This window comes from Martes martes, assembly GCF_963455335.1.
Source record: "Martes martes genome assembly, chromosome: 4".
NCBI classification, from domain to species: domain Eukaryota; kingdom Metazoa; phylum Chordata; class Mammalia; order Carnivora; family Mustelidae; genus Martes; species Martes martes.
The window spans coordinates 167,167,478-167,194,385 of NC_137891.1; the positions used below are offsets into that span (position 1 = coordinate 167,167,478).

General features: G+C 57.1%; 1 protein-coding gene across 2 annotated transcripts in view; it reads right to left on the reverse strand.

Moving 5' to 3' along the window:
• The window catches only part of NHSL3 (NHS like 3), a 49,632-nt gene that overhangs the window by 2,418 nt on the left and 20,306 nt on the right, over positions 1-26,908 (reverse strand). Inside the window, exons 1-6 of one of the 2 annotated variants that reach the window (XM_080802969.1) lie at positions 25,031-25,341; positions 3,932-4,102; positions 3,797-3,852; positions 3,383-3,506; positions 2,673-2,789; positions 8-2,581 (exon numbers count right to left, since the gene is read on the reverse strand). In XM_080802969.1, coding sequence (XP_080659095.1) covers positions 8-2,581; positions 2,673-2,789; positions 3,383-3,506; positions 3,797-3,852; positions 3,932-4,102; positions 25,031-25,265 — 3,277 coding nt within the window. In that variant the 5' untranslated portion in view covers positions 25,266-25,341. Of the gene's footprint in view, positions 1-7; positions 2,582-2,672; positions 2,790-3,382; positions 3,507-3,796; positions 3,853-3,931; positions 4,103-25,030; positions 25,342-26,908 lie in introns of those variants that run through there. The other variant, XM_080802970.1, reaches the window with a different exon arrangement.

Genomic DNA, 26,908 nt, shown 5'->3' on the forward strand with positions numbered 1-26,908 from the left:
ACTGTACCTGAGCCAGGCGGGGCCAGCTTCTGCTCCTCGGACCCCACCAGCTGCACGACACTTCCATTCTCCGCCAGCTCCCCCTTAGTCCTGTCCTCAGCATGAAGGATCCCATTGGTGGGAGGGCCAGGAAGAGACTCAGCCCGAGCAAAGGTAGGGGAGGTGGATGGTGGGACCCCCACAGAGGGCTTGCGGGCCACAGGTGGGGGAGCTTTAGGTGGCTTCTTTGGGGCTTGGGGTGACCGCTGCTCTGAGATGTTCCGAAGTTCAGCCACCAGGTTCCGCTGGAGGTCAGCCTGGGCCTCGGGGGACACCGGCCGCTCCAGCTGCAGCTTCTTGGTGCCCTTGGAGAAGATGAAGCTGGCCATAGAGGCAGGGGACTGGGGAGACCGTGGCTCCGCCTCAGGTGGTCCATTCGGCTGGGCACTCCCAGGGTCCCCGCTGGCTGCCAGACTGGAGGCCTTGAGTCGGACAGCAGCATGGAGCCCTGAGGAGGGGGCAGGCGCTGGGCTGGCCCGCCCCGACAGGGCCCTTCGTAGCGGCTTCTGGGGGGCAGAAGGCCCAGCTGCCGGGGTTGCTGCTCCCACAGGAGCACCCACAGAGCGCAACCGCACCATCTGCAGGAGCGAGGGGGTGACCAGGGGCGCACCGGCATCCTCCCGGGGAGCTGCACTGCCTTTGCTGCAGCCCGCTGGTTCCTTCCGAGGGACTTTGGCCACAAGCCCTGGGACAGAACCAGGAGGCGGGGGTGCTGGCGGAGCTGGAGGTGGTGGCTCTGGGGAACCGAGGAGCTGGCTCTGGGAAGAGACAGTAACCGAGAAGGACGAAGCAGCCGGGGATCCGAAGGGCTCTGCAGGGCCTGAAGTGCCTGCTGGCTCAGGGCCAGCCACAGGGAAGAAGGCCTCCTCAGGCGGGGGGAAGTCCGCCATGGACAGGTCTTGCTCCTCAGGTGCAGGAGGCGGGGGTGGGGGCCAGCTAGGGTCTTGGAGGGGCTCCTCTGCAATCTCTGGGGCAGACAGGGCCTCGACCACCTCTGGCTTCTTAGTGGGTGGGGGGGGAGGATGGTAGGATGGGGGCGGGGACGGTGGGGGTGACTTGTCTTTGGAGGCAACGGGAGACTCCTGTGATGGCATCAGGGATGTCTGTGGCACCGGCAGAGGCTCGGGACCCACGTCAGTGGCAGACACGGGCCCAGGGACCACAGCAGGAGTAACTGGAGCAGGGGCCGCTAGGTTAGGACTCTTGGACTTGGAAGGGGGTGGGGAGAAGGGGGCAGGCACCTTGGGGTGAGGAGGTATGGCAAACCTATCCCCCAGGATGGTCGACACCTGTGTACCAGAACGGTCTGAGGGGGCCGGGTCAGAGGACGAGGAACATAGGGACGTCAGAGAGGAGGAGACAGAGGCCCCAGGAGACCGAAGGGAAGTGACACGCTCTGGTTTAGGGGGTTGGGCCTTGCCCGGGGAAGCAGGGGCCCCTGCGAGACCCTTGGGAGGGAGGGTAGGGGTACCACTTTGGCTCGAGTACCCACTGGAGGGTGAGAGCGTCCGTTCTGGAGAGCACGGGGGACGCCGGGAGCCGCCCGGAGACAAGCCGGGCACCCAGACGCCTGCTGAGTTGGAGGGACAGGGGGCTGCCCCCAGCACTTCTGACCCACCAGTGGTGGGCGGCCGGGGCAGCTGCGGCTGCTGCTGCTTCCGCTCAGGCTTGGGCGGCAACCCCAAGGGCCCATCAGGGGCTGCCGAGCCCCGCTGGTGGAGCGAGTAAGTCCGGCGGGGAGGTGGGGGGGGCCGCTTCAGCTTACGTAGGGACACACTCCGACCGGACAACTGCCCACTGCTGCGAATGCTGGCGGTGTCCGAGGCCTCGGCTGTGCTGCCCCCGCTGGGAGAGCCCCGCCCACTGCCCCCCTGGGGAGGGGGCACCACACCACTGCTAGCCACAGAGCCCTCCGGCCGGCCCTCAGAGCCACCCTTCGAGGACAGGGTGGAGCCATCAGACACGATGGTCTCGGAGGACTGAGAGTGGCTCCAGGTGTCACTGGAGGAGGACGGGTGGCGGCTGCGGGGCGGTGGACTGGAGGCAGAGGAGAAGCGGCCCAGCGAGCGCACGGAGGCCGGGCTGGCGGACAGCAGGCTGCAGCGGCTCAGCGTACGCAGGCTGCAACGGCCCAAGGCCACTACATCCACGGTGGGTGGCAGGACAGCGTGTGGAATCAGTTTCGACAAGTAGGTGGCCTGGGGCGAGATGGACATGGCTGGGCTCAGGGGCTCCGGTGGCCCTGCCCCTCCAGTCAGTCCGGGCACCGCTAGGGACATGGGCCGGGTCACCGGTGGGGGCCGGGGCCCCGTGGACCGCCCAACAAGGGTGTCATCCCGGTAGATGCGGTCAATGTGGCGCTGCAGCATGGCCTCCGCCTCGGCGCCAGCCTCGGCCTGTGCCTCCAGCGCCTGCAGAGACACCCGGGCCCCAGTCCCCGAGGCCAGGCCCGCGGGGCGGCCGTCCACTGTGGGGATGCGCACCGCATCCCGAGGACCAGGAGGCCGAGGGGTACCTGGTGCCTCACGTTCATGCCGCAGGCCTACGAGGGACAGGGAGGACATGGGAGTCAGCAGAGGGTACCGCCGGAGCCCCCCCCATCCCCACCGCCGCCCTCCTGCTTGGGGGCTCACCAAGTTCCTTCTGCACGTGCTGCGGCAGTCCCAGCACCGTGCTCCGCCTCTCGCGGCGCCGCCGCCCTGACTTCCCAGAGGATTTGGAAAATGAGTCATGGGGTCGGAAGGTAGAGCCTAGGGGCCAGTCCAGGGGAGAGAAACCGTTAGAGCAGGTCTCAGGGCACATTCTGCAGAGCGCCTGCTTTCGCAGAATAAGAAGTAAGAGCTCTGCAAAAACAGATTTCCATAATCAAGTAGGCGTGGGCAAAGCGAGGTTAAACAAAGCTACACACTTCTTCTCTATACGACTTCTGGAAGGCTTTCGAGGCCGAGGATAATTTCCATTTAGTGAACGATTATTATGTGTTAGTCAGCATGCTAAACACTTGGCATTCACTCCGACAACGGAAGTACTCTGATCCTCGTTTTATAGAACATCAAATGAAGATCGGAGTGGTAGACAGTTGGCCCAAGGTCACCCAGCTGGGAAGAAGCAACACCGGCTCAAACCCAGGTTTCCTGACTCCTGACTGTCCTGCTTTGCAGTCTGTGTATGTCGTGAGTCTCCAAGAAACACAGGATATTGTGTTTCCTGAGTTCACTGACTCACAGAGCCTTGAGGGGTGCTAGAGTAGGAGGCAGAAGGGGAAAGCTACAGGGGCCGGGATCCCAGACAGCGCCCAACACCCCTCGGCCCCATCCGGGAATCCTGACTGGCGGGCAGACACCTTTGCGCTGGATCATCTCCGAGCGGATGGAGAGAGCGTCCTCTGCCGTGGAGCTCTCAGCCGTGTAGGATGTGGTCTGGCTGCAGAAGGAGATGCTATCTTCGTCCGGCCCCATCCGGGAAGACTGTTGGGGGAAGAAGGAGATGAGGCCCTGGCCTCAGACCACCCCAGAAGCCTATGTGGGTCTCCTGCTGTTGCCTCTTCAGGGCTCCCCTTTGGAGCTCTGAACTCTGATTTTCCCTGGCTTCACCCAGCACTAAGCAGACACCAGCTGGACTAGCCCTTAGGGGTCACCTAGTCTACCCCTTCACAATACAAGGAAACTGAGATCCAGAAGCGCTCAAAGCCAGACTTGCCAGAGATGAAGCAGGGAGGGAAGAGCAGAGTCAGGACTGAGCTGGGGGCCAGGCTCACCTGGATGCTCTGGGTGTCTCCATGGTCCCAGCCGCCCTTATTCAGTTTCTGTTTTTCTGGAAGACACCAGAGAGGTGTGTTGGGCTAGGCCCCCGACCTTGGGAGCCAAGAGTGGTTGTGGAGGGGAAAGGTTACCTTGCTGCTGCAGAGAACGGAGCCCCTCCTGGGCCTGTGTGTGCAGCTCTTCTAGGTGAGGCGGCCGCCCGCTGGGGAAGAAGACATTGTCCTGGTGCTCCTCCACTACAGAGCCCGGCCCCTGGCCAGGCCCGCCACTTAAACGTTTGTCACTCTCCGCCTTGGCAGAGCCTAGTGGGATGGAGGAGGAAGAGAAGTGAGGCTTGAGAGCGACTGGGTCCTGGGAATGTACGGGCCCCACAACAGCACCCATAGTCCCAAGACCACACACAGCCCCCAGAAGTACCCACAGTGCCTACTTCCCCAGTTGTACCACAACTCACACTTCTGAGCTATACACGCAATACACACAGCCCCCATGTTCATATACAAACTCTTCCCAAGTGTGCTTGTGTCTGAGGGCCCGGGGCACACAAGCCCACCATACAAGCACAGAATTACCACAGGCTTCAGGATGTACACTAACAAACAGCACCCAAGTATAAACACATCGGAAACCAGTATCAAACACGGGGCCTCCACATATACACACAACAGCCACAGTCCCCATTCTGCACACATACAAACAGTACCCAAATATACACACAACTGTATCCACACATCACTCAGGGCCCGGCACAAAGCACCCCGATATATGCACAGCCCACAGCGAATACATTTTCTGTTGTCTCCACAGCCCAAGCTCCACTTTACGGAAAACCAACCACCCCTTTAAAACACACCACTGGCCCAGGTCCAAGACTCCGTGGGACACTAGGAAGGGCTGTGGGCTAACAGCAGTCCTAACCTAACCAGAATTCCCAGGAAGTCCTGGGAGGAGGGACAAGCCAGGGACATGGCCTCTGTGTCCCCTACTCACCCATGTGGCTGTTCCTTAGTGGAAGGACGGGGAGGGGAGAAGGCGGCCCCAGGGGCCCTGAGCCCCCAGACAAGGCAGCCCCAGGCTCTCTTGGGAGAACAGCCCCAGGCATTACCCCCCTCCTGGAGGCCCCGCCCCTGGTGCTGAGGAGCCAGGGATCCATTACAAAGGATCCTATTACAGGCCCCGCCCATGGGGAAGCTGGTCATCTAATCCTGGGAATGAGGGGCTGTGTCAGCACTCTGCAGCCCCAGCCCCCCTTTAAATGGAACCCACAACATAAGCAAAAGCATGGGGAGGATCATGTGACCTTGGCAGCACCTTGTAGAGGGGCAGGAACAAAACAACCCCTTTAAAGGGCCACACCCCACGATCAGGGTCTTCAGCTCGGACACCAGCTCGGACACCTGCCCGGACACCTGCCCGTTCCTACCTGCTCAGCCCATTCCTACCCACTCAGCCCATTCTTCAACAGCCAGCTCCTGCCCAGGGAACCTGTGGGGCACCCTCCAAGGTCAGCACTCCTAGGTCTCCCGACAACCCAACCCACTGAGTCTCGCCTAATCCCTGAGTTTTACAAGTTGGGGAAACAGGACTGAAAAGGAAAGGCCTTGCCTAAAGTCATCCAGCAAATTAGGGTCAGTGCCAGGACTAAGCTCCAGATTCCCAGGGGGGACTCCTGAATCACACTTGAGTGAGGTCCCTCTGACCTCCCCGCAAAGGTCCAATAAACTCTGGTCCCCGTGTCTTATCCAGGCCTGAAAGCCCAGTTCCTAGAAGCAGAAAGCAGGAAGATACCCCCCCTCCCAAAACTTCTCCACCACGCAGCCCTCCGCCTCTAAACAGCATTTTGAAGATCATGCCCCAAATTCCAGCGGCACTACTTTCCTCTCTACTCTGCTTCCCACATCCCATCCTCCCACACATCTGACTGACCTGGGGTCAAAGGGGGTGCTCTGCCTCTCAGAACTGAAACATTAGGATGCACCCACTACAGTGGGGGTACCCCTGGAGGAAGCAGTCTCGCCCAAGGGCTGCAGGCTTCAAGGTCAGAGACACCTGGATCCATCTTCCCAAACCCAAGCAAACAGGGACCAGACAAAGGCAGCGGAAAAGCCGCTGGACAAAGGCACATAGGAGGGCAGGGCAGTCTGGCCTCATTACTGCTCCCCATCCCCCACCCATTACCCTTCCCCGGCCTTGATCCCCCTTTTTACAGAAAGGTCTGGTGAATGGAGGTGTCGGGGTCCCTCCTCTCCCCCTCCCCAGCCACACCCACTCACCCTTCTTCTTAAAGAGCCCGAGGAGCACCGGGAGGCGGCGGCCCAGGAACACCACCATGACTGCGGGCGCCACTAGGGCCGTCCCCTATTCCGACCTCTCCAGAACACCAGGCACCGCCTTCACCATAACCCAGCACCAAGCAGTGCGAGTCGCCCGCCCAGCCGCAGAGCCGACTCCAGGCAGGGGAGGGGGAGGGGCTGCTCTCCTGGTCCTCCGCCCACCTGCGCCACCGACCCCGCCCACCCACCGACCCCGCCCCTCAAGCGGAGCGCAGAAGCAGGTACCATCCCAGTTTCTGACGGGGAAACTGAGGCCCAGAGTCTGCGGATGCTTGGCTCTGGTGGAGAGTATGACTAGCAGGGCTGAAACTACTCAGTCCCTGGGGGCAGGCCATCTCCAAGCTCTTTTCTAAACAGTCAGGAGCCAAAGCCATGGCAGGGGTCCCAAAGGCCAGATGGCTAGTGGAAGAACCACTAGACTACACTTGGCATGATGCCCAATCCCAAGACCTCTTGGCTGGTGAGGGTCATTCCCTGGGGAAGAAACTCAGAGGTGGAACAGCCTGGCAGAAGCCCAGAACTGCCTGTGATGGCAAGTCCTTTGGCAAAGCCCCCTGGAGGGGTGGGAGCCAGCCCAGGACACAGGGACACGGGGAGGCCAGGGAGATGTCCAGAGCAGAAACACCGTGGCTTGGTGGGAACAACTCCTCGTGTGTATGTTCAGACCCATGCCTTCCAAAGGACTTTCTTCCCACTTTGGTCATGTGGGAAGCAGCCCAGAGAAGCACTGTGAATTCTCCAAGGTCACACAGCAGGCTTCATGGTATTCCTCCACTTCCTCCAGCCCAGGATCCTTCCCACTGGTCCCACTCTGTGACTTGGTGACTGTTGGATCACCAGGCAGAGAGAGAACAGAATTAGCCAAAACAAAACAAAACGAAACAGAAACAACCCGGTCATAGGTAAGGGCAGTAAAAATGAGGGGTGGGAGGAGGTAACTGGAGGGAAGTCAGCTCCAAGTTCAAATTCGGCTCCATCACACACAAGTCATGACTTCATATGGAAACAAAACCAACGAACTCCTTATAAGACTGTTGCACCCATTCATTCAATCAGCAAGTATTTATTAAGTTAGTATGGGGGCTATAGCGAATGGAGAACTTTATCTTGTTCACCTGAACACCTACCTCAGGGCCTGTCATTCTGTGTTCGATAAACATTTGACAAATACATCAGTGAAGTAGACCAAAAGCACAATTTTAGATTAGTTAAGACTGAGGAGCTATGATAGGGAAGGGGGTGCCTCTAGGGCACACGAAGGAAAGTCTAAGGAGAGGCCATTGGAACCAAGGCCTGCAGAAGGCGAAGGACCCAGCCAGGGCAAGTGCTGGGCACAGAACCTTCTGGAAAGAGACAGCAGCAAGTGGAAAGGCCTCGAGGCAGCAGTGGGGTGGGGGGAGGTGTCTCAGAACAGAAAACAGGGGCCAGAGGGGCGGAAATACAGTGAGCAAGGGACAGAATGGTGGGGCCCCGGAGGTCAGCGTGGAAGGTTACTCTGGGTAATGACAGAGCTGAGATCCCCTTGGGCAACTCCAGAAAGAGGAGCTGAGGCTGTGGGAGAGACAGTCTGTAAAGCGCTGTCCCCAAACTCACCTCAGGACACTACGCTCTCACAGCACCTTTCTCCCTGAGTGGCGAAGAATTCACAGTGGCTCCCCCGCCGCAAACAAGACCCCTCTGCTGCCCCTTCCCCATTTGCTGCCCCACCCCTCAGAGACCACTCAAGCAGAGGCTGAGCCCTCGCTCTCTGGAGAACAAACTTCTGTGCAGCTGGATAGTCTGTAAGGCCACAAATCATTGAAATCCAAACAACAATCCTAAGAAGTAGGCACTTTTATCCCCATTTGACAGATGAGGAAATGGAGGCCAGAAAGGGCAAGCTGGGAAGGGCAAGGTGGCATTTGCCCTGAGGATAACTTGAACCCAAAAACTATGTTGTCTTCTGATCCAGCTACAAACCTGATCTCCCCTCTGAAGGGGGACCCTATCATCCCCACAAATTGGAGATTTCTTGGCCACATCCTCCCCTAGATCCTCTCTTAGGCCAGACCCATCCACCCCTTATTAGTCCTGCTCAGACACAAAGAGCAGTAGCCCCACTTGCAGGGTGATTAATGCCAGAGGCTGGGGGAAGGCAAACAGTCTCTGCCCTCAGAGATCTTACAACAGCCATTCGAGGCAGGTTCTCGAACATACTCTCCCATTTACTGATCCCGGACTGGTGCGGCTTGGAGAGCTTGGTGACTTCCCAAGCTCTGGCTGGCTCCAAAACTGACGCCTTTAACCACGCAGGGCACAGTCATCCTCAGTTTCCCCCTAACCAGGGGAACTCAGGGCTGAGCTCCACTCAGGGCGTACGGGAACAGCAGCTCAAGGTCCTAGGTCCCCAGCTGGCAGTCAGGGTCACAGCTGCAAATTCCCAGAGGATCCAAGGTTCTCACACTTGATAACATCTGGTTGCTCCAGCAACAGCCCCCCAACCCCACACACACAGAGCTTAGCCAGACAGACCTTGAGGTGTCTCAGAGCCACCCAAGGCTCAGGTCCGCACACCTGCAACTTGCTTAGGGAGGGGCTCAGCAACCTGAATCTCGGGCGGCAGGTGGGCTCCTCACAAAGAAACGGGCTGAGAGAGTGGAAGGACCTTGCCCAAGGCCACACTTAGAGTCCTTGTTCCAGGACCTTCTGCCCTGGCACAGTCCAGAGGTAGAGCCTAGGGCTGAAGCTCACCACCAGCCTCCGCCTCCCCTCCTCCCCCACCTGCCTGAGGAAGGAAGCTTCCAGGATCAGAGAAGACACCTTGCTCTTGGCCACGCCCCTCACATGAAGGGCACACCAGGAAGCACACGGGCCAAGTTCGGGAACTCGGATCTACTCCACCAGCAGAGGTTCTGGGCGCAGGGACCTCCAAAATGTCCCACGCCCCACCACCCACCCACAGGTGCGGGCTCTCAGGACCACATCCACAAAGCATACCCAGGCCACCCAAACCCAGGTCCTCCTCACACACGAGCGGACTGCAGACTCACACAGGGCCCAGCCAGGTGGCTGTGTGTACACAAAGGCAGGTGCATGCACCCACCACTCTGGGGCTTTCCTGAGCCCCAGGGACAGGGAGGAAAGGTGGAGGGAGCCCCTAACCCCCAAGGCCAAGCGCACATTTGTGCGCATGCGTACACACTGTCTTGGCAACATCCTCCATGGGGTGAGGCCTCAACCTGCCCCATTCCAGAGCAAGGGGCGGGGGTGGTGGCGCGCCCACAGCCAGGCGGGCCTGACTCAGGGGAGAGGAATGAGGGGGGAGGGCACAGCAGCCCAGGTGGCCTTGCTCAGGAGCTGGAACCCTGCGGGCCTGGGGCCTGGGCCTGGACCTGGGCCTGACCCCGCTCCCCCACCACCACAGTGGATAGCAGGCCAGCCTGGGAGCCAGGATTCAGAGTGTTCAGAGATACTAAGTCTCAAACCCTCTGCTCTAGTGAACGAACTAGGGCCTTCCAATAGGAGCGGACCCAGAACACATGGAGACTTTATTCTCTTACAGACAAGACAAAGGGACATGAACATCACAAAAACATTCAGGTGAAGGTTTCTTTCTCTTTAGTCTCCCAGAACATCCAACAAGAAACCTGAAAGCCATGTATGACTTTCCTTTTTAATGAGTACAAGGAGGCTCCAGGGAAAGTGACTTGCTCAAGGTCACCAAAACAGGAAGTGGCTGCGCCTACAGTCGAACTTGGGTCTCACTCCAATGCTTTTATGGTCCTAAGTCTGAGGAAGTTACGGGATCAGGAGGGCTGCAACCCGAGTTCCTGCCCAAAGAGGGGGACCTCTACACCCCACCTCTACAGAAGGGAAATACCCCTCCTTCTTCCCTCAGTGGGAAGCCCCGCCCTACAGCAGAGCTGCAGAGCTGACAGGCCGGTTCTAAGGTAAATATGGGGGGGCAGGGAGTGGCCCTGACAAGGAGAGGAGGATCCCACGCCTCGGGCGCCTGGGGGAACCAGCAGCAGTGTGGGGAGGAATTAGCTACAATAATATTAATAAATGTCATAACGAGTTTCCGGGTCAGTATCTGCTCCTGACAATGACATAATCTCTTTCGGCCAGGGTGCGAGTCTGAATTTCCAAGAGCCCTTTCCTTTGTTCTTTCAAGGCACGATTATCCCTATTTTACAGATGGCTTGAGAGGCAGCCACAATGAAGTGGAGAGAGAAAAGGCCTGGGAGTCAGGAGGTCTGGATGAGAGAGGTCTTGCACAAATGAATCAGCCTCTTTGGGTCTCAGCGGCAAGACTCACACCCACCTCACCGGGTGCCTGGGAAAGCCAAAGGCACACAACCAAGGGCAAACGCAAAGTGTTGCGCTCAGAGGGAGCCTCCGCCTCCCCAGGGTGGAGGGATGGGTGAAGGTTGCGCTCAGGCCCCTCTGCCTTTCCACTCACGACTCGATAACAAACTCACAGTTATCGAGGACCAACTAACTGAGACATACGTGGTTATCACGAAATCCCCCTCGCCATCCAGAGGCACTCAGTCAGGGTGAATGACTAACCTAGGGTCACACAGCCACTGACTGGCACAGTCAAGGTGTGTGAGCCCAGCTCCGACGGGCTGCCCATGCCTCCAGAGGCCTCCACTGCACCTGCTTCCGGAGCTCTCTTCAAATCCCAAGTGGCATTAAGGACCATTATTAAGATAAGCTCTGATAAGGGACACTTAACAAGAGCTCCCTATCAGCTCGTCAGTGACCCAGGTGTAACCCTTCTGTTCCAGAAGGAAAGGAATTGCAGGGCCAGACCAGAGACCCCTGGGAGTCAGATTTGAGATCTCCCTGCCCCTCAGCTGCAGCACGATGCGGAGCCAGGCCGTACCCTTTCCCGAGCCTCAGTGCCCTTTCCTGAGCCTCAGTGTCAGTGAGATGGGAGGGTTGGAGAGCTGATCTCTAAAGGTCCCTCAGCATACAGGGCTCTGTCCCTAGGAGGGTAGTGGTCCCCCACTTTGGGTCAGGGCCTGGGGCAGCAAGGAAGTTCACCTTATCTCAGATCCCTCAGACCAGAAAGGGCTGGGCCAGCCCCTTGTCTGGAAGCCCAGGGTTTCCACAATCAAGTCCAGACATATAGTTGGTCACAAGTCTCCTCTAGGAAAGTGGAGGAGAAAGGGAGACGCTGGGGTGGGGGGATGGAGGGGTAAGAGAAGCAGGATTTTTCCTAGCTTTGGGACCTTCCAAAGGCCCCTGGCACTCCAGGTACAGAGGCAGGGGGGAGGGAAGAAAAGAATCCAGGTGGTCTGACTCCACCAGTGACTCAGTCGAGTCCCTCAATCGCCTCATCTGCAAGGGGGACCACAGGGGTAAGGGCGGCGGGGGACGGGGGGGCATGTGTATAAACCTCATAGAACAATGTCGGGAAAAAGAGGGTGGTATGCTGGGGGATGTTCCCTGGGCTCCCAATTCACATCTTCCACCAATGCCCCAAACTGCCCAGGACCTGGGGACCTGGGGAGGGGAGGGTGAAGTTAGATTCCTGAGGTCCAAGGCCAAACAATCCCAGCAGGTTACAGGATCTTTCCTGCACTGAGAAGGCCTCTCCCTGTCCCCCCTTACCCTTCCCTTTCATCCAAGGGCACTGATCCAATGGACCAAGTGGTCCTTAAATCTCAGTTCTCCTCTCATTTCCCACCTGCTCCCTCTCCAAGCCCTTGGGGGGGGGGGGACCTCAATGCGTCATCCTCAACCCCTGCCCCTCTCCCACAGCACTTCCTTCACTTGTGCTCCCTAAGGAGTCCAAAACCCTGGACCTCAGGCTTTCTCTGCCCAGAGGATCTGCAGGCCCCTCAATCATAAGAAACCCATCTATTGCTAAACTGATTAAGGGCACAGGCTTCAGAATCTGACAGGCTTGGTTTGAATCTCGGTTCAGCTACCTCCTGGCTGAGTGGCCTTGGGCAAGTGACTTCACTTCTCTAGCCTCCAGGTTCCTCATCTGTAAAATGGGGACCATAATGGCTTCTAGCTTGGAAGACTCTTGGGGGATGAATGGATTAACCAACGTAAAGGGTTCAGACTGGGCCCTTATTTTTAGCTCTGAGTTATTATCCCTGTCACCGTCCCCCAACCAAGCAGCCTCAAGCACAGAGCCTTTATAGCCCTCTCTGGGCCTTATTCCTGATTAATCCCAGGTCCTATCACTTTTGCCACCTCCTCCGCAGTGTCTCTCCAGCTGCCACTCCTCTCCACTCTCACAGCCCCCACCCTGTCCCCAGCCCTCACCCCACCACCTCTCCCCTGGATTACTGCAATAGCCTCCAGACTGCTCTCTGGAGCTTCCACTCTCACCACTCCACCCCCAACCTGTCCTGCCTGCACCTGCCCCCGCTCTGGCACCATCTTCCCAACACACCACTTTCATAGGCCCCTCCCTTGCTCAAACACCTTCACTGGCTCCCGATGGCCTATAGACTCCAGCCCTCTCTGCTGGCCTTGCATTCTTTCCCTCATCTTCTCACAGATGAATCAAATGGATAAGTACTCAAACCCCAGTCCCATACCTGGGCATGCAACAGCAGAGGCCCAGGCTGGGGAAGCCTTAGGAATCCTAGGCACAAGTAAGACCAAAGGGATGGAAGTTTGCACTCACAATGGAACTCCTTCTCTTCCCAAGAAAAGGAAGGCGCCTCAACTACATTTCTCTCCAGCCTCCACTCTCAGGTTCAACTCTATGCCTTTGCTCATGACCAATACCAATTCCCCAGAGCTGAAGGGCATCCTGGTCATCTCATTTAATTGATAATTCAGGACTCATTCCAACCCTGTAGTTACTTCACAGACCACATTAAGACCATCTCCCCAGTCTTCTAGAACTGACCCCAACCCAAAAGCCTTTTGATATTTCCCAGCCCCCACACTTACTTCTATGTTGCCTTGACATTGCTTTCTGGTTTTTTAGGACCACCTTAAAGCCTGGTTAGTCCCTGAGTTCAGCAGGTACTAAGAGCACAAGGGCTAGTGGGAAGGACTGTAAACACAGGCCTCTTCATCTCTCTCTCTCCCACCACAAATGGTCACAAGTCCGGACCCACAGTTGGTTCTCAGGAAACCATCAGATTAGAGTGACCACAGGAGAGCGGGCAGAACCCCAGCCCCACCCCTCGGTGCCGAATCCAAGAAGAGACAGGTGGACACATCCAGGATTTCAGGATTGCCAGGACAGGGAGACTACTGGAAGGTCCTGGAGTCTCTCATCAATCCACCTTCTGAGGAACCCTCAGAGAGCCTACCAGAACTTAATTAACCCTTTCCTGCTATTACTTTGATTATGATGATTATTCTTCAAACCGCTACTGGCAAATGACCTTGCACAAGCCCACCTTCTCCAGACCTCAGTCTCTTTATCCACATCATGGCTAGACAGAACTGTAAGGATCCCAGAAGCCACCTAAGCTACGCCCCCCTAAATCCACTGACAGGCCCCTCTGTAGAAGCCAGGAGGTCCAGAGAAGTGAAAGCAATTTGCTCAAGGTCACCAGAGCCCATACCAGAGCCACACAGAAAACCCAGACCCCCTAATTACCAGCCCAGGTTCTTCCTGTCACCCCCTGTGTGGAGGGATGAGATCATCGGGCTCATTTCAGAATCTCTAGGAATGTGGGCCACCCTAGGAAGACACGGGTGGATTCCCTCACCACAGCAGAAAACAACCCCACCCCACTTTCTCCAGAATTCTTTCACTCCCAAAGACTAGAATGAACACCCGCCTGTTGGGAACCCCTTATCTTCCTCAGGGTAAGGGGTAGATCTATCCCCATGCCCCCAACCCATCTCTGGATTCACAAGGTAAGGGAACTAGCCATCCTCCACAGCCCCTCCTCCAGCACCCCTTGGGGCTCTGGGGGATACCCTGAACCGTCGCACCTGCTGGGGAAAACCAGGAATCCTATTTCCCAGCGCTAGGCTTGGAGGCCTTTTCTCCATTCTCCCCCTCCACCCACCCCCCCATTTGGAGGCAGGAATGTGACCCGCGGAGGGATCCTGCAGCACGCCGGGAAGGGCTGCGTTCCAGCTCGGTGGCTGCACTGAAAGGGGGGACATGCGGCAGCGACCACGGGGACCGCGGGTGGGGGGAAGGGGGACGAGAGGCAGCGGCAATGCAGGTGGGGGCGGGGAGGGAGCGCAGAGAACCAGTCCGACTCCCGATCACGCCAGATGGAGGCGGCCCGAAGTCTCTAGCCCCTGTTTTCTTGCTTCTCCCTGCACCTTTGTCTCCCCTCCCTCCTGCAAACTTTCAGCCTGTTGGGGGCTAACAAGTGTTGAGTGTGTGTATGTGTACAAGCGCCTTAGGGTCTGCCTTTGAGCGTGAGTGTGGGAGTCCCGTCGGCTGTGCAGTTCTGAACCCGTGTGTACATGTGTGTGCCTAAGCCGCTGGGCAACTGTACCTACATGACTGGCGTGTGTGTGCGATTGTGTGAATCTGCGCGAGGGGTATAATTCGCGTGGTAGTATGAACCGTATACCTAGGGATATGTACCTGTGTCTCGGGTTCTGTGCGTCCTTACAGCGATGCGGTGGGTGTGAATGTGTATGTGATTCTGCCTGCATGTCCGTGCATTTGAGTGGGTGTTGTGTGTGGCTGTGAAAATTGTGAACATATACGCGTGCCCGCCCGTGGGTATTCGTATGTACGTGTGCTTTTTTGCGCATGTGAGGGGTGGGGTCTGTGCGGGGGATTCCCGGCCCCCCACACTCACACCCACCAAGCCCCGGGAGGGGGCAGCAGCGGTGGCGGCGGCTGCGGCAGGGAGACCCTCCTCCCCGCCTGCCCCGCCCCCACCCCCGGCCCCTACCTGCCGGCCGCTTCGCCGACCGCCCGAACCGCCAGAAGCTGCGGGCCCGGGGGCCGCTGGGGGCCTTCCTCTTGTGGTGTGAGTTGCCCATGGCGGGCGCGGGAGCCGGCGCGGAAACCCTAGCGCAGCCCAACCAGCCCGGCCGCCGGGCCCGCAGCCCCGGGAGGGAGGCAGAGAGACGCGCGGGCGGCCACCGCAGGCGCCCCCAGCCCCAGCTCAGCCACGCCTCCGGGCTCTGCGGCCAATGGCCGGGCCGGGGGCGGGGACGGCGGAGGGGCGGGGCCTGGCGCGCGTCCCGTAGGCTCCGCCCCTCCCAGGACCTGGGAGACCAGCTGAGCCGCTCCACCCAGAGCGCTCGGAAAAGGCCGGTGTGTCCAGGTGGGGCAGGCGGGTGGCCCGCTCTCCCAGCCCAGGGGCCGGCTCTCTGAGGACTGCAATGGAGCCCGGAGAAGTCGGAGCAGGGCCCCCGACAGGCGGGATCCGGAGCCCCGCTGCTGCTAGGGCCCACCAGCTCCCACCCCGTGAGTGTCACGCGTCTGTGTATATCTCCTGTCTCTGTGCCTGTTGTGTACAAATGTATCGATCTGACTGTACTTCTGTGGTAATCGTGTTCAAAATAACAGCGCCCTTTTATATAGCGCTATGTGTCAGGTGTTGGGATGACTACTTTCATGCCACAAAACAATCCTACAAGGGAGGTACTTTTATCATCCCCATTTTACAGATGGGGAAATTGAGGTTCCATGAAGTCAGCTGACTCGCCCAAAGTCAAAGAGCAGTAAGCTGCAGAACTAGGACTCAGACCCAGGCTGACTCCAATACCCCCTGCCCATGCTACTACCCTTCCAGTTTATCTGTGCCTGTGCCGGTAACTGGGCCTTGGTAATTGTGTGCTTGAATGTGGCTGTGTAGTTGCATACCTGTGTATATGTATCTGTGACCCTGAACGCTTGGATCTCTCTGTGTGATCATCTGTGTGTGTGACTGTGTGCCTGTATCCACAGGGAGTGTTTTCAAATGTCTGGCTGTGTGCTTTTGCCTATCTGCCTGTGTAACTGTGACTGGCTCTGTCACACTATGTCTGCGAGTGTTAAGTAATGGAGTGTATAGATAAACGTATGTGAAGCCACCCACATCTGTGTGCCCCTCACTCATCTCCCCCGGTATAAGTCTTTCGTTTTTCAAACCTAGGCCAGGCTTCACCTCTTCCAGAAACCTTCCAGGCTGCCAGGCTGTCCTCACCTCTGTGTCCTCACAAGTGCCCTTGTGCCCAGCCAGAGCCCAGCACCCTGGGAAGTGACTCTCCTTTACCATTGCTCTGCCCTGTCTCCAACGAGGGGCAGGGTGGTGTAGCCGAGACACGGCTGGGCTGGGAGTCTAGAGCCCTCAGTTCTAAACCCCGTATTGTTCATCCTTTCTGCCACCTGGGCCAGCCCCTCCACTACACTGTGCTGCCTCTTGTGCCCAGTGGCTCCAGGGCACCCCATCCCTACCTGCAAAATGGGGGAGTCAAAGCTGGTCCCCACCCTCCCTGAGGCCCATGCCTTGCTAAGTTTGAGGTTAACAACAATGCAGTCCCTGAGGGAATATATTTTATTCAATCGTCCGGGTCCGGAAACACTTGTCAAACATAAACCATGTACCAAACAGTGTGTACCAGGCACCTGCTCTGCACCAAGTAGAGGATCCTAGCGTCAAAGCTGGACGAGACCTCGCAGTATCTGCTAGCCCAATTCCCTTAATTTACAGAGGGGGGCCATAAAGGGGAAAGGCGGTGTGGAGGAGCAGAAAGCACACTCGAGGATAACATCCAGATCTCTTGGCATGAGTTGGGCAAGTATGCAAAGAGCTTCAAGGGATGTCTGGAGGGTAGCAGGTGCCTTGACCTTTGCAAAAGGCCTTGCAGCAACTGCCCTGCCCCCAGTTCAACCTCATCTCCCACCACACCCCTGCTTCTTGCCACCACCCCACCCTCCCACTATACACCTCCAGGCCTTCCCACATGCTTCTTCCTCCTCCACCTTTGCCTGGAAGATTCTGCCTCCTCAATACCCTGCTCAACAGTCCGTTCCTCCAGGAAGTCTTCCCTGCACCCCTCCTCCCACAGCTCAGCCCTCTGTACTCCCACTGGCACTAGTGCCGCCCTCTGATAGAACCGATCACAGCCCAGGGCCCCCCAGCACCCTGTGTAACACCATCCCAACACTTGTCTCAAGACAGCAGTACCTTTTGGTCTCTCCCTTTCCAACCAGAAAACCAGTTCAAAACAGTGATCGCCTCCCTCCTCTTAGTAAGCCCAAGCACAGCTCAGTGTGGGGCACACAGCAGGCACGCTGTGGTGTTGAATAGAAGCTGGTGGAAGCAGAGAAAGTGGGGCTATTGGTTACGTTCTGGGAGAGGTGAAGAGGCTCAGGCAGGAGAGTCCCAGTCTCTCTCACGTTCTTTCACTACAGAGGCTGTGTGGACTTCAGGATCCTAGAGGAAGAGTGCTGCCCGCCCCCCCAAGAGCATAAGAGAGCCCGAGGTAGGACCGTGGGAAGAAGGGAGCTTGTATGGAAGACTAGAACTCCTGGAAACCACAACATTGGACTTGAGTGCCTCATGACTTTCTTGGATGGTGGTGAAGACCTGGCCCAGCCAGAAGCTTGGAGGAGAGGGCTGTTCTAAGCAGACAGGAGGCCCAACCTGCAGCAGCCTCCTGGGAATTATGCACTTTGCCAGAAGATTTGGGGCTTAAACCCTCTGCAAGCTGAGCTGTCTCCGTCCCCCTCCCTGACAATCACAGGGCTGGGCACCCTGTGAGTAGAGCTGACAACCTTTGATGAACCAGCCCCCGAGGGCAGGAGACACAAAACCAGAGAGACAGTGGAGTGTAACAGTAGGAGAGTGGGACAATGATTTCACGCTCCTGCCCAGGAAGCTGCTGCCACCTACTTCTCCCCCAAGTCGGCCAAGGGGCTGGAGGTGGCCATGGGGTCTGCAGGGTCTGCAGACATGCGGACAGAAGGTGAAGGTGTGGATTCCTGCTCTCCCCACCCCAGCACCTTCACCTTGGCCCAAACAATATACAATGCCTCCTCTCATTAGTTTCCATCAGCATGTGACAGCCCAGGAGCAGCTGAGACAGCTTTGAAGGTTGGGGACAGGGGGATTTCCGGGGACAGCTGGGTAAGGGGAGGCACTCCCTCTGCCCTCTTCCGACAAGAGCGGAGATTTTTCTGGCCACAGGATTTAGCCACACCAGTTCACCAAACCTTGCTGGCAGCCCTGCTTGGGGGCAGGAGAGAGACAGAATTGGGGGGTGGGGAGGGCTCATCCTAGCCTGAAGGGGATTTCCAGAAAGCTGGGCTGTGTGCCATGGGTGGGGATTTGAGGCCTCCACGAGGAGGGAGGGAGCAGCAGTTGGAATGAGCCCCTGAAGGTGTTGGAGGTGAGGGAGGGGATGGAGGCCTTCTTGGCCTCAGTTCCTGCTCATCTCCTCCTAGTAGAGGCACCTCTCTGGTATGGGATTTTCCATTTGAAGTCTGAACAAAGGAGTAGGGAAGCTGAGGTCAGCCTGGCAGGTGAGGGCTCCTATTCCACCTCTGATGCTGGCTGGCTGTATGACCTTGAGCAAGACACTTTGTCCTCTGGGCCTCACCTGCCCATCCTTATGTGCCATGAAAGCAGCCTGTGGCATCTCAGGCCATCGACTCTGAGCATCTAGGATCAGCAAATACCCGTGCTCTGGGGCCCATGTCGGATCACGCACCTATTACCCAAAGCTACTCTGCACCAGGCCCCATGCTGAGCGGGGGTGGGGGGGGGACCATCAACCCAGCTCCTGCCCTCAGGCTGTTCAGAACAGTGAGGTATGACTATTCCTATACCCACAGAACCCAGCCAGCCAGCTGGCCCCAGCCCCTTGTAGGAGCCTTGCCCAACTCCAGCACTGCAAATCCCTCGACTCCAGCTTCCCCTCACCCTTCCATTTTAGTTCATGGGTCACCTCCTCTGGGAAGCCATCCCTGATGTCACCCCTGGGATCACTATGCTCCCTCCTTTGTCACACTTCTTGACCCTTAATTATCTGTTCGGTGTCTGGCTCCTCCCCCAGATTGTGAGGTTCATGAGGTCTGAGACCTTGGCTCTCATTCATCCCCAGGACAATGTCTGGCACATAGTAGGTACTTATTACCTAATATTAAATACTTACTAGTATGTTGAAATACATTAGTGAGGCTCCCTCTCCCCAACCCCTTCACAGGGGCCTGGAGGAGCTGGACACAGATTCCTCTGTGGACGTCACACTCCCACTGGATGTACCCCACAGCAGAGGGAGCCCTACCTCAACCACACTGGTCCAGGCCCCAGGCTAAGGACACTGAGATGCCCTACTCAAGAGGGTTGCCAGAGAAACAGACCATACAATTTCAAATCCCTTAAGCACCCTGCTCTAGCATGGAGGGAGTACTTTCGCTGGGGGCTCTCCCAGAAAGGATGACACTGGCGCTGGGCCTTGAGAGATGAATAAGGGTTCAGTGGATAGAAAAGCAAAGGGGAGCACACCCTAAGTAAGGGAAATGGTGCATGCGATGGCATGGAATGTGGAAGTACATGGAGTGTTTATTGAAAAGCAAACAGAGGGGCGCCTGGGTGGTGCAGCCCATTAAACATCTGACTCTTGATTTCAGCTCGTGGCACAATCTCAGGGTCCTGAGATGGAGCCCTTCGTGGGCTCTGTGCGGGGGGCATGGAGGCTGCTTAGGAGTCTCTCTCTCCCCCTCGGCCCCCCCACCCCCTAAAGGAAGGAAGGAAGGAAGGAAGGAAGGAAGGAAGGAAGGAAGGAAGGGAGGGAGGGAGGAAGGGAGAGAGAGGAAGGAAGGGAGGGAAGGAAGGAAGGAGGGAGGGAGAAGAAGGAAGAAAGGCAAGCAGACACTATCCTGCCCTTAGACAGGCAAAGTGTCCATTACCCAAAGTGCCTTTGAGTCCTCACTTTGTTTTAAAAGAGCTAAACAGGGGTGCCTGGGTGGCTCAGTCGGTTAAGTGTCTGCCTGCCTTCAGCTCCGGTCATGATCTCAGTGTCCTGGAATGAAGCCCTGCATCAGGCTCCCTGCTGAGTGGGGAGTCTGCTTCTCCCTCTGCCCCTCACCCCACTAGTTCTCTCTCTCTGTCTCAAATAAATAAATAAAATCTTTTAAAAACTTAAATTAAATTTAAAAATAAAAGAGTTGGGTGCCTGGGTGGCTCAATCATTAAGCTTGGTTGCTTTCAGCTCAGGTCACGATCCCAGGGTCCTGGGATCAAGCCCCATGTAGGGGCTCTCTGTTCAGCGGGAGCCTGCTGAATAAATAAATAAATAAAATCTTTTAAATAAATAAATAAATATATTAAATAAATAAATAAAGTCTTTTTAAAAATAAAATAAATAAATAAATCTTTTGAAATGATAAATAAATAAAATATTTTAAATATTTTAATAAATAATAAATAAATAAATCTTTAAAAATAAATAAATAAAATCTTTTTAAAAAAATAAAATAAAGGGGCACCTGGGTGGCTCAGTGGGTTAAAGCCTCTGCCTTCGGCTCAGGTCATGATCCCAGGGTCCTGGGATCGAGCCCCGCATTGGGCTCTCTGCTCAGCAGGGAGCCTGCTTCCCCCTCTCTCTCTCTGCCTGCCTCTCTGCCTACTTGTGATCTCTGTCCGTCAAATAAATCAATAAATCTTAAAAAAATAATAATAAAATAAATAAATTAATTAATTAATTAAAATAAAAGAGCTACACAGGCCCCGTCCTCAGCAGAAGGAGATGGCATTCACACGGATTCTCTCCACCCATCCTACTGTAACATCTAGGCCCCTGGGGCCCAGTGCCTTGTCCCCGACCGGCCAAAAGGCAGACTCTCCTTTCCTGAACACAGCTCCCACCCTTATGGCCCCAGTCCATTCTCAATCCAGAATTCTAGAACCAGAAAGGCTCTCAGAGGCCATGAAACTCCATCTTTGTCAAGACAGGGCACATGTGGCCCACCGTGGGGCAGAGCTCAAACTTAGGAGTCTCTCCACAACCCCACACCAAGGGCAGTGCCTCCTGAGTGAGTGGCCAGAGTTGTTCAGGTTAAAGCTGCTGGACCTCAATTCTTTCAGTCCTGAAGCTACCAGCACTCTGACACCCCTCCCCCCCAGCCACAGCCCACTGCCCAAGAGGAACCTTCGGGAGAGCTACACACTCCCACAGTGGTTACTGGTCCCCGCTCTCCAGAGTCAGAAACATACCTAGCCTCATACGTTGAGTTTCAAAAGCGTGGCCTTGGGAGGCAGACTGAGACCCTCTGTCACAGCCACGCCATGAACATCATTGCCATGCAGGTGGGGACCTGGCCTATCCTGTCCCAGGTATTCACCTTGCCCTGAACGGTGCCTGACATGACATAATAAAGAACACGCTTTTTCAAACAAATGAAGCCAAGTGACCCTGATCAACTTACTTTCAACCACTGCGCCTGTTTTCTCACCCAGAAATGGTAACAACTGCCCACCTCCCAGGTTGTGGTGAGGACAAAGGAAAACATTTGTGAAAACGCCCAGCCAGGGTCTGACACATGGCAGCCTTCATGTTACTTCTTCAAATTAGCCAGCACCTGGGGCGCTCAGTCAGTTGAGCGCCTGACTCTTGATTTGGCTTGGGTCATAATCTTGGGGTTGTGGGTTCAAGCCCCGCCTCCGGCTCCCCCCTCAGCTCAGTGCCTGCTTGGATTCTCCCTCTCCTCTCCCTCTTCCCTTCCACGCTCTCACGCGCTCTCTCTCTCTCTCTCTCTCCCCGTCTCTAATAAATAAATAAATCAAATTACCCAGCACCCTGCCCTCCTTCTACACTCTGCTCACCACCTGCAGGCAGCCTCCCCTAGTTATCTACTGGGCTCCAGTCCTGGCGTCTGTCCCAGAAACACTTCCTCCCCACATACTTGTCTGGAGTCCAGGTGATATTTCTGGAAAATATGGATTCTTATTTGTTTGCCTTTTCTTATGCCTGAGTCTTCTGTTAGACAGAGGTAAGAGCCCACCTTCTGTGGCTACTCCCCCTCAGTCATCACCATCACGGCCATGGGTATCTGAGGTGTAGCCAAGAGTGGATTTCCAAACACTGAGCAGCTAATGTCCAAGTCCTCAGCACCACAGCAGCAGAAACCTGCTCCCATCTAGACCATTCTCCACAATTAACAAAGCACTTGCATCTCAGTTATCTCATTTGACTCCTGAAACACCCCCTGTAAAGCCAGGATTTATTTTACAGATCAGGAAACTGAGGCTTAGAGGGGCTCCCGATCTGCCAGCGTCACAGGACCTGGGAGGGGCGGCAGAGTTGTCCTGTCAGTCTCTGAGCCCATTCCCTCCAGACTAGGTCCATAGAGCTCAGGGGAAGGTGACAATAAGAGCGAGCCCTTCATTTCCGTGATGATTTCACATTCCTCTTATTTCCACATTCGCTCTGTGAGAATCTTACGGAGACAGAAATCTTGGGAGTCACGAACCCACCAAGGCAATGCCCAGCCAGAGGTTCTCATTCCCTGAGACAGTATGGAATCAGTGCACCCAAAGAGAGGCCGCTGCCCAACCTCACGGGACTTGCTGGTGACTGAGCCAGGATGTGAACCCTTATTTGCCTGACTCTCCTACTCCTCCCACTCTGTCAGCTGCCCTCACTTCTCTCTGGGCCTTCGGCTATCTGCAGAATGGGCTGGATGAGATCTTTCAACCTTTCCTGCCGATCTGGGTCCCATCTGCATGACCTCTTCATGAAAACGGGACCGTTTTTGGAGGAAGATGGTTTGAGTTCGAATCCCAGTTTGGGCAAAAGAAGCACTCACTGTCCCTGAACCTCAATTTTTTCATCTGCAAATGGGCTCGAGTGAGCTAATGGATACAGGGCTCCCACTCCCGGCACATTCAGAATAATCAGTAACTGTCAGATTTCCTCTCGTTTCTTTTTAAGTCCTGGAAGACAAGGACTCAAAATTCTACTCCAAGCTCAGCTTTCCCAACTTACTGTAGAGAAGTCAGATTAGGGGAGCCACGACTTGCGTCTCAGAGACTGGAATGGAGGAGCCTCACAGCAAAGGCGCCTGACCCCTCTGGAACTTTCTGTGTATTCCTCCTTCCCATCTTCCCCAGTCTCCACTCTGAACATTTTCCCCAGAAAGAGTTAAGCCTTCTTTGGGTTTCCCCTTCCTGACCAGCAGTGCCAATGGAGATTAGAGAGATCAGATTTATTTCTCTTAATAAACAGAAAAGAAGTTGGGCCAGGCAGGTGACAAGGAAACAATTGGAATAATAGGAGGCTGGAGCAAAAAGGAGCAGGACTTCCTCTAGTCAGACCTGGGGCCACCCCCAGACCGGGAGAAACAACAGCCAGGGGCAGGGAGGTGGTTCCTAGGCACGTGGGCTCAAATCGGGGCACCTGCTGCCCAGAAAGCCCAGTGCTACCAGATACCTAACATGACGCAGGGGCAGGCCTACCCACTGACCCAATGACCCCAACCCAGGCTGCTGAAGCAGGGACATACAGGGTCAGCTTTTCCAGCCCCTGCCTCCAGGCTGGTCTCCAAGGGGAAAAGGATCCACTGCCCTGGGGTACACCACCGGCCTTCTATCTCCAATCCTGCCCATCTAACCAGAATCCAACCTGCTGCAATTCTGACCCCTGACCCATGCCCTCTTGAGATGGGGAGGACTTCTACTGAATCCCAGTAGGACAGCCTTAGGAGAGACTCTGCATGGACCCGGGAGTGCAGAGCCCTGAGAAACGCCCTTTATCCAAACTCTCCCTTAGGGCTTGGCCCAGTCATCCCTGCCCCAGCACCCTGACTTTTTGCGTGCCTGGGCCAAAGGCCCTCATCCAAAAGGAAGACCTGGCCGGATGCAATCACACAAGAGGCTTTTCACCCTCTTCCTGACCCCTCAACCATTCCTTTTAATTCTCCTGCAGAGGAGGTGGTTAAAGGACACCGGGAGGGTAAACATGAAATGGGATGGGCCCCCCCCCCCCCCCCCCCGCACACACCGCCATTTCCTCACCTCAGGCACTGCAGCCCAAGCCAGAGGAAAGGTAGACTTCAGCAGGACAAGCCCCAAGGGAGCTCCACCCTCTTGCAGAGACTCATGCCCTACCCCCAAACAGGAGTTAGAAACAGAGGGGGAAATGAGAAAAGAACCAAGCAAGTGCCCAAAAGGAAAGTGACCCCAGCAGGGATGCACCAAATCAGCCACCCCTTCCCTACCCCTCAGGCTGCCCACCCATCAGGCCAGAAAGAGCCCAGAAGCAAGGAACTGGCTGTTGTATTTTAAGTACCCATCCCACCGCAGCTCAGGTACAGGCTCTCCATTAATTTGAGCCTCAGTTTCCCCCATCTGTAAGCATGCTTCCATCACTGGCCTGTTTCTACCAGGGCTGGGGAAGGAGTGATGGGGGGGGGGGGGGGGCATGGTGGTTCTCGGTGAGCTCACCACCCCAGGAGGTGGATGTTTGAGTTTGGCCCCGGGGAGTGGTGAGGGGGGCCAGGTGGGAAAAGCTAACAGCAACACCTTAAGAGCCTAAAGCAAGCTGTGCCCCACGCTGGGTCCTTTGTGGGGCTGAAACACTTTGAGAGTGCAGTTGACCTTCTGGACCTGGAGGAATCCCCACCAGAGACGCAAGGCCACTTGCCTCTCCCATGGGCCCCAGGCCAGAGCCAAGTCTCTGACCCCCTGACTCAGCAGAGGGCAGAACCTGGGTGAGCCTGGGGGAGGGGGTATTGCCTCACCGTCCCAAGAGCCAGACTGCCAGCACTTCCTGCTCAAGCCCGGAGATTCCTGCCCCAGCCAGGGGTCCCTTCCCCCTAGAATGGGGTCGGGCTGAGTCTGGGAAATGCGGGGAGGCGGCATAGAATGGGAGTGCTCGAGCTGAGCCCCAGGCTCTCCGCTCCCCCAGCCCCGGCGCCGAGGGGTTCACCCCTCCAACACACCCCGGACCCCCGGCGGAGCCACCCCGGCCGCACCCTCGGCGCCGCCGGCGCACAGCCCAGGTGCCCCGCCACCTTACCTCGGCCTTTACCCTTGGCCCTCCTGGCCTTGTCGTCCGCCTTCTTGGCCCGGGGGGCGGCCGATTCGGCGCCCTCCGCCCCCGCCGCCTTCTTCTTGCGCCGCTTGCCCCGCAGCCAGCTGAAGGCGCGGCGGAGGCCGGACGCGCCGGAGCGGGACTTCTTCCTGCGCGGGGGGCCGCCCGGGCCCCCCGGCTCTTCGGCCGCAGGTGCGGCGGGGGGCGCGCGGGCCGCCATGGCGCGGCGGGCGGACCTCGGCGGGGGTCAGGCCCCCTGCGGCCGGGCACCCATGCGCGGCGCGGGCGCGCGGGCAGGCGGCCGCCGCGGGGAGACGCGCCGGCGAAAAGTTTGGGCGGCGGAAGCGGAGCCTGCGGGGAGCGGCCGGGCGGCGGGAGCGGCGCGGGAGGGGCGGGTCGGGCGGCGGGCGGGGCGCGGAGGCCGGCCTGCAGCTGGGGAGGGAGCGGCCGCGGGGCGGGGGCGGCGCCGCCTGCCGCCCTCCCCGCCGCCTCCTGCCCGCCGTCCGGCTCCGGGAGCTCCGGGGGGCTGGGGGAGGGCGGGGTCGGGCGGGTGGCGCGGCGGCCCGGGGACCCAGTGGGCGGGGTCGCGGGGCGGGGCGGGAGGAGCGGGCCTGAGATTCGGGGCCGACGGGGGCGCGAAAGGGGAGTTGGCCTCGCGGGAGGAGGTAGTGGAAGGCTGGGGGAGGAGGAATGCTGGGCTCGGACCCCAGGACCGCCAGGTATCCTGAGTTCAGCCTGGGAAGACCTGGGGGTTCTAGCATCCTTCTCCTGGAATATGGGAGTTCTGAGAAATCTTTCCAGGACTCAGACGGCATTGGAGTTTGCTCTGGAGACTGAGGCTGCAGACGCACACGAGACCTGTGACCCACAGTGGGCCTTCCTCTCCAGTCTGGTGACTGGGCAGACCTCTCCTAACCTCCAATTCATCGCACCTTCCCCAGTGTCAACCCTCAATGTGAGGTTGGGGTCCATGCTTCCTGCGCGCTCTCTCCACCCCTTAGTGAGGGGGAATGAGGAGAGTCGTGCCTCAGTTTGCCCTTGGACTTTGCTGTCAGGCCCCAGGGCACCCCTGCTTGGGCCTGGATTCCCCACTGAGATGCTCAACACAGATTAGGGCTGATCTTGGGCATGATTAACTCATAGCTTCTAAGGGGCTTTGAGATCCTCTTTGGGTAAGAAGTGTGACTAAGTATGGTCGTAGGGAAGAAAGCCTTTAGAAATCATGAAAATGCTGTGCTCATTTCTTCCAGGCCTCTGGCTCTTTATCATGGCTGACCAAGCACTTTTAAAACATCAGAACCCACACCAAGCTATGAGGGAATCAGTGCAGGGAGTGTTACCTCCATAACACAGAAGGGAGACTGAAGCCAGGAGAGGTCACTGATGGCCGAGAGCGCAGAGGTGGTCAGCAGCAGAGGAGCCAAGACCAGCAATCTAGATCTTGTCTCAGCCTGGTCCACAGGACTAGAAATTGCCCTAGGGCACAGCCGTGGGCTCAGGGGTCCCAAGAAGGGCACTGTGCTACCCCACCAGTTAGAGTTTGCCTTCATCCATCCAACCTGACTCTGGACACATCACTTTCTCCCGGCTCCTGGTCTAAACAAGGGCAGAGACACATTTGTCTGGGGTACCCAGGCCAGGCAGCCCTGACATAGTGTAGACAGCACTCACTGTATCACTGAAAATAATTACACCGCAGAGTTTAGCTTCCCTGACCTGCCTTAGCCCGCTGTGTGTCCTCAGGGGCTCAGCTTTGACAAACCCCAGGGGGGTTTGAAGCAGATCACTATCTTTGCTGGGCCTCAGTTTCCCCATCTAACCACCATTCATTCAGGTCTAGCCCACATCCCAGAGTACCTCTTC